This window comes from Papaver somniferum, chromosome 9 (genome assembly GCF_003573695.1).
Source record: "Papaver somniferum cultivar HN1 chromosome 9, ASM357369v1, whole genome shotgun sequence".
In the NCBI taxonomy this organism is placed as follows: Eukaryota; Viridiplantae; Streptophyta; class Magnoliopsida; order Ranunculales; family Papaveraceae; genus Papaver; species Papaver somniferum.
The window spans coordinates 193,483,877-193,492,519 of NC_039366.1; the positions used below are offsets into that span (position 1 = coordinate 193,483,877).

The following is an 8,643-nucleotide window of genomic DNA, read 5'->3' on the forward strand; positions in this document are numbered from 1 at the left end:
CTAGAACTTGGCAGCGGAAAAAGTCACGATTCGTTCGCACTTAAAACCCTCGTATCAAATAAAGAAAAACGAAAAAGAAGTTTACAACACGGGTGGTTCAATAGATAGGTTTTCTCTTCTCCATCTCCAAAACCCTAGTGCAATTCCATATATATATATGTAAGATAAAAACTTACCCAAATTAAACTAAGAGATAATCAGAGAAGGTATTTTAATTATTTTGAAAAACCGTTTTATAATAGAATTTTAATTATTTTGAAAAAAACCGTTTTATAATAGAATTTTTATTCACATAAAATCGGTGGTTTTTCCAACAGAAGTAACTAGAAATCACCATAAAATTTGATGCAATGATGAACGGAAGTATGGAAATGTTATTAGTCAATGATAAAATCAGATAATTTAGACTGCAAAGAAAAGATTTTTCACGTAATTGAATAGTCGATCATTTTAATGAATAAAGCCAAAATCAGACACTAATCACGCATTAGAAAATATAAGCCAGCCACTATACTTAACGACAAGATAAAACATATACTCACTTAAAATTCCAGTAACTCGATCCCTCAGGATCAGGTACTCCGGCACTATTGGTGCGTTGATACTCTGAACTCCAGTTATCTTTAAATGCTTCAGCACTCAACCCTGTGATTCCAGCTGCCAGCAACACAGGAAAAAGAATATGTAATTGGTACATGTCACTGCTGTGTTTTTTTTAATCATCCTCAGTGGTCAATTATACGTCCACCTTTTCCATCATAAAATAAATAAGACCATTATATACTTGTGTCAGAAAAAGGTGCCGAAAAGTGAAACTCACGTTAAGGATAGTCTTTCTTTGCTGAAAACATCCCAACAAATATGCAGAATATTGAAAGTAGAATGGGTACAAGAAAAGCAGGTGCAACCTTGTTGATAATTTTCACCCCTCCAAACAGAATAAAACATAAGATAATAGTTATGGAAATTCCATATACTACATGCTATGCTCCCTACATTCACAAAATCAGGAGATACTTATTAGCAGATGGTACGCATAAGACAATTTTAAAGCTAATGTCTCACCATTACCCAATCATTCCGAAATATTAAATAAACAAGTCTGTCAGATATTAAAGAATACTGATGTTTCGATTCCAAATATTAATAGGCTTATTTTCTTTTTGATCCATTGAAATAGGTTTGATGGATTCGAAGAAGAAGAAGAAGAAGAAGAAGAAGAAGAAGAAGAAGAAGAAGAAGAAGAAGAAGAAGAAGAAGAAGAAGAAGAAGAAGAAGAAGAAGAAGAAGAAGAAGAAGAAGAAGAAGAAGAGATATGCACCTCCCAGTTAGCTTTGGAAGATTCAATGGTAAGCATCGCAGAGGCGTCTTCGTCCAAGCCAAGTAAAGAAATTGAGTACGAAATCCAAATATACAGGTATGCTCCCAAATGGTAATCTCTCAAGTTTAAAAATGAAAAAGCCTCCTAAATCTAAAGTCTCTAACAAAGTCTCGGCAGATAAACCTTTGGATTTTGGTTCTTTTTGGGGTTTAGAATTTCCACTTCGAAAGACTAATCGTGAAGAAATGTATAGAGATCTCGCAAAAAATCACGATGATTTAATTATAGAAAATGTTGATGTTGCTAATTGACAATAGGCAGTGGTCTTCTTTGTGGTTTGCACGTGGCTTTTGATTTTTAAGTTTCACAATTTCTGTCTTCTTTTGTTGATACTCTTTGTATTCTTAGAAATTTCTTTGCTTTAGATTTAGCTTTCCTTTTGTTGCATCTTTTGTGAGCTTTCCGCTCTTTGTCAGTTGTAATTGCCCGTACACGACTTGTGTGCATTTTAATATATGATCTATAAAAGAAAACGGAGAAGAGACAAAAATAATCGGCCTATTAGCCAATTAGGTGTCTATTGTCATTCTACAAAACTAACTAGATGACCGTTGTCATTGTGGGACGGCCGATCGAAAACATTGACGCAAAATTAAATTTTGTACTCACAATTTAGTTCGAGCATAATGGAACGCAGTCTCACATGTAAATTTGTAAAACTAAATTGTAAACTAAATTTTTAACCTCATGTACTATGGAACAAGTTAGTAAAACGAACAACCATTAGGTGTACACCGTTGAGAAAGGGCTTGATTAATGGAGGCCATCTGCAATCTTTTACGTATACCATATTTCTGCTCAAAACTACGTAAGGAAAACAAAAATGAGAACAAAGATGATGCCATTGAGTTGGACTTGCTGACATCCCAGTAATTCATGTGATAAAGATGAGCAATTAAGATCTACCTGAACCTCAGTCTTTTTTATTTCTTTTTTTCAAGCAACCTCGGAGTTAAACAATACGGATAAACTCATACAAATGCAGAAGTAAGCATGACAGGTGCGTATAATTACAATTAAAAGAAAACCCATCTCCGTTCATAACAAGATGCCGAAATCTTGCTGCCAACAATTACTGCATCCTTGGTGCTAGTGTCAGGTACCTAGCAAGAAGTGAGCTTTCTAATGAAACACGGCACTATTTCGAGATAAAAAATTAGCTTGGTTGTATTTAACGACGATTGTAACGTAAACCCTGATAGCTATTCACACAGAGCACTGCCTACGTAGCTCTATTGTTCTTACAAATTTATTGATGAATGATGACAGATTTTCTTATTCAGACTTCCAATCTTTTGAAACGAATGTGAATGTACATCCACTTAATCGTTTCATGCCGCCTCTTATTGCTGGTTTAGTAATACCTTGGGTGTTGTATCTCAATACTTTTCTACACCTCTTTGCTCCTCCCTTCGTAATCCTTTACCACCTTTTCATCTTCCTGATATTATGTAATGGTTCATCGGTTTGGTTGGTAACTGAACTTGTTTAGACTCGAGCAATTTTTCTGTACTCATCCATCAGAAAACCAGTAGGGTTCCATATCATCAGATTGGGGTGCTGGAACACAGGAAATGAAATAGAGAAAGTGAATTATATCAAAACATAATGTTATCCAAGATAGACATTTGCAACACAATATTCCCATCAACAAAAGTTCAAGTGAGGCATTAGTGTACAATAAGACGGCGGAAAACAAATGGTTCTGAGCTCAACATACCGGTGTTTGACAGGAGGTTTACACATTTTGCACGGAACTAATATCACGGTCCCCATGTCATTACTGACAAACTGCCTGCAGCTGAAGAGTGCAACAGTTAATTTTGAGGAGAACATAAATAAGGCCATCAACATTATACAACCTAAGACCAAGAGCCCCTGACAGTAGCAAACTTCTAATCATTGAGCATTTTTAGCATGCATGCTATACACGATACCTGGAGGAGGATAAAATAAACTGGGAGAGCAATTATATGTTATTGCAATATGTACAGATTTTGAATAGCTTGGAGACGAAAAACAAATAAATTGTAGGATGTAAAGGATAACATGAACATATCAACGACAAATTAACGCATGCTTCGACCTAGAAGATGCAGTTTTTCATTGATAAACACTAGATAATAATGTCACAGGTGTGAGCCAGACAATGTGTTGGGAGTCTTGTGACTATAGATTATCATTTATACATAGTGGCTAAGGCTGAAACAAACAGTTGTGTGCCAGGCGGTGTCTGTTTGTAGCATGCAGCAAGAACCTTATAATGTTTTAGTGTTTTCCAGTGGGACAGCAATAGCTCATGGCAGCAGGTAGTCAGAAAACTTGTGATAGAAAAAGAAAACCATTCTGCCCCATAGATGTCTACATTATAACTAACACCTTATCTAAAGTCTGTTTAAGGACTTTCGAGAACTGTAGTTTGCACTTAGGGGGTATATACCTAACAGTATGAATCTGCAGTTAAAATACCTTGTCTAGAAGATCCAAATCAAGGCAAGGGGCAGCAGTGAGATCATTGTCCTCCACTAAACTGTCAGATCCGATTACATCACCTTCATGTAATGGTTTAGCAATGCCATGGATAAGGAAGTCTGCCTCCCTACCAACGAGAGGAGCAGAAAATACATCACCTGCTTCATGTGACTTAAAGGGCTTAACAAACAGAAAAATACACAAATCGAATCTACGCTACAAAATAACCTGGCTTAACAAACAGGAAGAATCCCAAAAATAATTTTACTCAAACAATTGCCTTAACAAAGACAATTTCAGTTTAAAAACAGGCATGCCTGGAAACAAAAGCTTTCAGCAAAACAAAAGGCACTAAGTTGATGAGTGACAACTTACTTCTTCAGTCACATTCCTAGGAACAAATCCAATGAAAAGATACGAAAGTAGCACCATCAGTGTTATCTGGTGATTACGAATTGAAATCGGTATCGGTGGGATTCGACCCCAGCACCCTAACTCGATTTTGTTCTAAAAAATTACACCTACGTCCTTTTTGGTTACACCAAATCTAATTTTTGTGTTAAATTGGAAAAAAAGTCACCCTTCACATTGACACAAAGTCACCATATATAGGGTCCTCCGTCGCTTCGCTCGGTCGGCCCAAAATTACACTCTTGAGATGTCAATCGATTCAGACCGTTACCTTTGAAAATCCCAGCAGCCGGTACAGCATCCAGAAAGGTTTCCACTGCCCCCAAAACATACCTGGAACAAACATTCAAGGAACCAAATAAGTATTTGCTACATAAATGTGCAATTCAGATGCTCTTCCTACAAAAAGAAACAAGGTATTCAAAATGTAAAAACCATTAGAGGAGATAACATTAATGAACCTACAGACAGCCTCAGCTACTCTACTCAAGTCTCAGGACTTCATTGGAAGTAAAAAGAATCATACTTACATGGATCCAGCAACTGCATTCCCGAGGAAGAAGCACAGCCCAATACTAACACCAACCTCAGGACCAAGCGCTCGACCAATTAAATAATATGGTCCACCACCCTATTAAGTAAAATGAATAGTTAAAGAACAAAACACGAGCAGCTGCTTCATCAAAGGCTAGGATAAATGTTTGTACGGTCACTTTACAAACTACTACTAGGTTATTGACAAAACTTATTGTAACTATTTCTGCCTTTAAGTGCATCAAAAGTTGCAGTTTATCACTCATAACAGCATACGTAACACTATCACTACCTTCATTGCGCCATCAGTAGCTACTGCACTAAATGATATGGACGTCAAGAAAGTGCACAGGCCACAAAGAGAAACCAGCAATAGTGGCTCCCATATGCATGCCATACCAAAAATCCTGCAAACAGTAGGTTCAAAACCACTCATTATTTCCACCTGTTATAACTAGAATGGAAGAAGATTATTGTTATGGTAAAAGATTAGCAAAAACATTTTGATGGATGAATAATAGGAAGAGAACTTACTAGAAGCTGAAAAAAAGGACACGTAGGCCTGAGCTAATTGAAAAAGGTAGTTGGTACAAAACTTTAGCACTCGGAATTACTTAGACTCACAAGTCTGCCGTGGTTCAGGCTCACAGTACCTGAAGCCGTACCAAGGCAGATCTTAGAGTGCTATCAAGTTCCAAGTAAGGATTAAGAAGGGGAAACATCCTATGTTGTGAGTATAACTCTACTACAATTACTAGCTTCTAGAATCATAAGAATCCCCATTTATGGGAGTTTCGAGGAGCTCTATTTGTCTCAATGGTAACATAATTGGTCATACATTTACAGATAAAAATTAATAATTGATAGACTCGACAAGATCGAAATGAAAAGCCAACTTGATTCCACAGAGACTAGCAAAGTGGGGAATGTGATGTAGGTAATCAGACTATACCGTATGCAAATGCAATTTAGTAAGATCAAATTTAGAGAAAGTCATGATCCTTTCTAATTTCACAAACTAAACTATGAGTTTCTATCATTTGACTATACACTTAGATTGAGATTTGAATCTAAAAAAGTGCATCAGCAGACACTGTTCATGCCTTTTGGACTGCCTTACAAATTCAGTTGGAAGAAGTTCACGGGTAAACCTAAAATCTGTTCATGAGGTATCAGGAGATAGTAAAGTGATAGAGGTAAGCCTGCACATGCATATAACAGGACTAAAAGAGTCACAGAAGTAGAGATTGATTACCAGGAAACGCGAATGTAATATATGATTCCTAAAATATTCTGCAAGCATGGTACAAACACACCCATCATAGTCCACATTTTGAGATCATTTGGCTGCACGGTAAAACAAATCGTATCAGCCCAAAAGTTACAAAGCAGATTCATTGCCAAAGTGAAGGGGGCATACTTTACTGGATGCATGGAATAAAAGTTGTTATGTCAAAAACTATTACTTAAACTGGTAAGCACAAATTTTAATTAGAGAAAAAGAGAGCCATCATGATGACAACATGCAGAATGGTGAAGAGCAGTGCACCTTAGGGCGTCCACGTGTGATAGAAACATCCTCTCCATCTCTTGGACATGAAGGTGCCGCAAGTTGTTCACCTGTCATGCTGGAATTCTTTTCCCAACAAAAACAAAATTAATGATATCATCTTCAGAGAGTTAATAAATTCCTAAATAGCAGTTGGAGAAGTCTTAATTCAAAAAGAATATCTTCATAAACTCGAACCGGTTGAAGTGATAACAAACATATATTAAGGTCATCAACCCTGACACCAATTACAAAAAAAAAAAAAAAAGAGATTGATAACCAAGTACATCCTTCAACTACAATGCCCTAGCATGTGAAGTGCATAAAAGCCGAAACATCACCCCTAACTTGGAAGAAAACACATTGACTGAAACAGACTACGAATGAACCTACACATGCAGACCCTTAAAAAAAACATCACTCTAAGCCAGGAGAAGAATGATGATGGTACCACCAAAAAAAAGACCATAATCTGGAGCTATAACACGCTGGCAAGAGAGGTCTGATGAGATAACATTACAATGGGGTGCACCCCTGTTTCTCGTTTTCACCAGTTGAAGTACTAAGATCCCTTGAGATGACGCCATTCTGTTCCTTCTGTGGCTCTTGGTCATTTTTTGAGCTGGACTGTTTAGTCTTCGAAGACTCCACCATGTTCACAGAGTTGTCAACGATCCCACAGTCCTTATTAGATCCCTTCTCAAGGCGTGAAGATGAAGCAACAATAGTTTTTACTTTTAACTTCTTTGACTTTCCAGTTGGAGGCAAGCTTTTACCTGCTTTCTTAGTTTCCAGGCTAGGATGCTCCGCAACTGAAGGTTTTTCAGACTTTGATGTCATGGGAACGACATCACTTGTGCTGCCATCTTTTCTAGCTCCTGAGTTTAACAAGCCAGTTTCACCATCAGAGATCTTAATTGACTTCTTCTTCTTAACTCTTGTGTTAGAAACATCCTTAGCCCCTGTATCTGGAGAAGCTTCCGATAACTTGCGCTTCAAATCAGAAGGTGCAGCTACACTGGCCGGATTCTTCTTCTTCTTCACTGGTTTGACTACATGGTCATTGTTAACCAATGGTTTCTCTACTGACAAGTTCTCTGGTACAACTGCTTGTTTAGTGTGCAGCTGGTTCTCACCATGATTAATCTCTTTCATTGATTCTCCAATTGGGTCATGGGCAATCTGATCTTCAGATTTCTCCACAGTAGCATCCACATAAAGGAACCACGTTCCCTTGACTCTCTCAAATACAATTTTTACAAGTATGGAGTCTGGTATTTGGTACAAATGTTTGTTGCGCTTGACCTACAAAATTCGGAAAATAAAATTCAGATTCTCCTTCATTAAAATTACAGGGTCTAAAACAAATATGCAGTCATCAATAATTGCATGTACCTTGATAGCACTAACATTTATCTTGCCAAGCACTGGAAAGCAATTAAGATGAACAGATGATATCTTCTCTGCATAACCAAACCATAATGATGATGTTATTACTGCATCAGGTGTTAAAAAAAAAAAAAAAAAAAGTTGAGTCAAATTGAAAATCTGATTTCAACTGAGATAACTAAATGTGCAAGCTCAGAATTCGTAAAGTGAATTAGCATCTCAGTAACAAGGACATGCCCATCAGTGCAAAATAAGTTACACAATACAGAAAGGAAAAGTAAAAATCAAAACTTATTAACGAGAATTGCATACAAAATATAAAAGGCAAGTAAAGATAACCAAAAACCCTAACTACTTAGACATAATCAAACAAAAACTTAAGGAGGGAGGAGTAGAGAGAAAAAAAAACTTACCCTTCAGATTCCCAACGGTATCATTGTCTGTAATCCCCACAGCAAAACGGGTATTCAAATTAGTCTCTACGAAGACTGCCATTATGATTTCAAAGAGGAAGTTCAAGTTACAGAGAGGAAGGAAGAGGAAAACGAAGAAGGTTATTTAGTTTCTTTATGTTTTTAATTATTATATTATATATGATTAAATAAATAAATAAATGAAAAGAAAAGAAAAAAGACGCATGTCATCCTGTGAATAGCGGTTCAGAGGGTAAAAACAGGGAGAGGCAATGAAACGTCAAAGTCATCTCTTTTCTACTACCCGCAGCAGTTAATTATTGTCTAGAGACTTGGGGGGGGGTTTTCATTCATGTACAGCTAATTCTTGGTAAAATGCGAGAGGGAAAATTGGTGGACCCCACCATGGAGGTAACTGGTGCCGAAATGGTAAAATCAAAAATTCTGCTTGGACAGTCCAGTTTTTTTACACGAAAAAGAGTCTAGGCGTCTAG

General features: G+C 37.0%; 2 protein-coding genes across 3 annotated transcripts; both read right to left on the bottom strand.

Annotated features, from left to right (window-relative positions):
• Positions 1 to 2,332: 2,332 nt before the first annotated feature.
• LOC113308939 (cation-chloride cotransporter 1-like) lies at positions 2,333 to 6,488 on the bottom strand. Its single transcript, XM_026557384.1, has 8 exons — positions 6,348 to 6,488; positions 6,054 to 6,145; positions 5,091 to 5,205; positions 4,795 to 4,895; positions 4,536 to 4,597; positions 3,851 to 4,011; positions 3,102 to 3,182; positions 2,333 to 2,941 (listed from the first exon to the last, which is right to left on the bottom strand). The coding sequence occupies exons 1-7, from the start codon at positions 6,423 to 6,425 to the stop codon at positions 3,162 to 3,164; spliced, it is 630 nt and encodes a 209-aa protein (XP_026413169.1). The 5' UTR covers positions 6,426 to 6,488; the 3' UTR covers positions 2,333 to 2,941; positions 3,102 to 3,161.
• A 27-nt stretch (positions 6,489 to 6,515) lies between these two features.
• Positions 6,516 to 8,287, bottom strand: LOC113308937. 2 transcript variants are annotated; one of them, XM_026557383.1, is made up of 3 exons: positions 8,150 to 8,287; positions 7,743 to 7,810; positions 6,516 to 7,652 (listed from the first exon to the last, which is right to left on the bottom strand). In XM_026557383.1, the coding sequence occupies exons 1-3, from the start codon at positions 8,229 to 8,231 to the stop codon at positions 6,864 to 6,866; spliced, it is 939 nt and encodes a 312-aa protein (XP_026413168.1). In that variant the 5' UTR covers positions 8,232 to 8,287; the 3' UTR covers positions 6,516 to 6,863. The 2 variants fall into 2 exon arrangements, with proteins under 2 accessions (XP_026413168.1, XP_026413167.1); XM_026557382.1 differs by having other exon boundaries at positions 7,743 to 7,843.
• Positions 8,288 to 8,643: the final 356 nt, after the last annotated feature.

Excerpts from the sequence above, each read along its gene's own strand:
- LOC113308939 (XM_026557384.1), bottom strand. The coding sequence starts at position 6,425 with ATGACAGGTGAACAACTTGCGGCACCTTCATGTCCAAGAGATGGAGAG. Across the intron at positions 5,206-6,053 it reads TATTACATTCGCGTTTCCTG|GATTTTTGGTATGGCATGCA; the intron begins GTAATCAATCTC and ends TACTGTTTGCAG. Across the intron at positions 4,896-5,090 it reads CTACTGATGGCGCAATGAAG|GGTGGTGGACCATATTATTT; the intron begins GTAGTGATAGTG and ends TTTACTTAATAG.
- LOC113308937 (XM_026557382.1), bottom strand. The coding sequence starts at position 8,231 with ATGGCAGTCTTCGTAGAGACTAATTTGAATACCCGTTTTGCTGTGGGG. Across the intron at positions 7,844-8,149 it reads TACCGTTGGGAATCTGAAGG|TAATAACATCATCATTATGG; the intron begins GTAAGTTTTTTT and ends CACCTGATGCAG. Across the intron at positions 7,653-7,742 it reads TAAATGTTAGTGCTATCAAG|GTCAAGCGCAACAAACATTT; the intron begins GTACATGCAATT and ends CGAATTTTGTAG.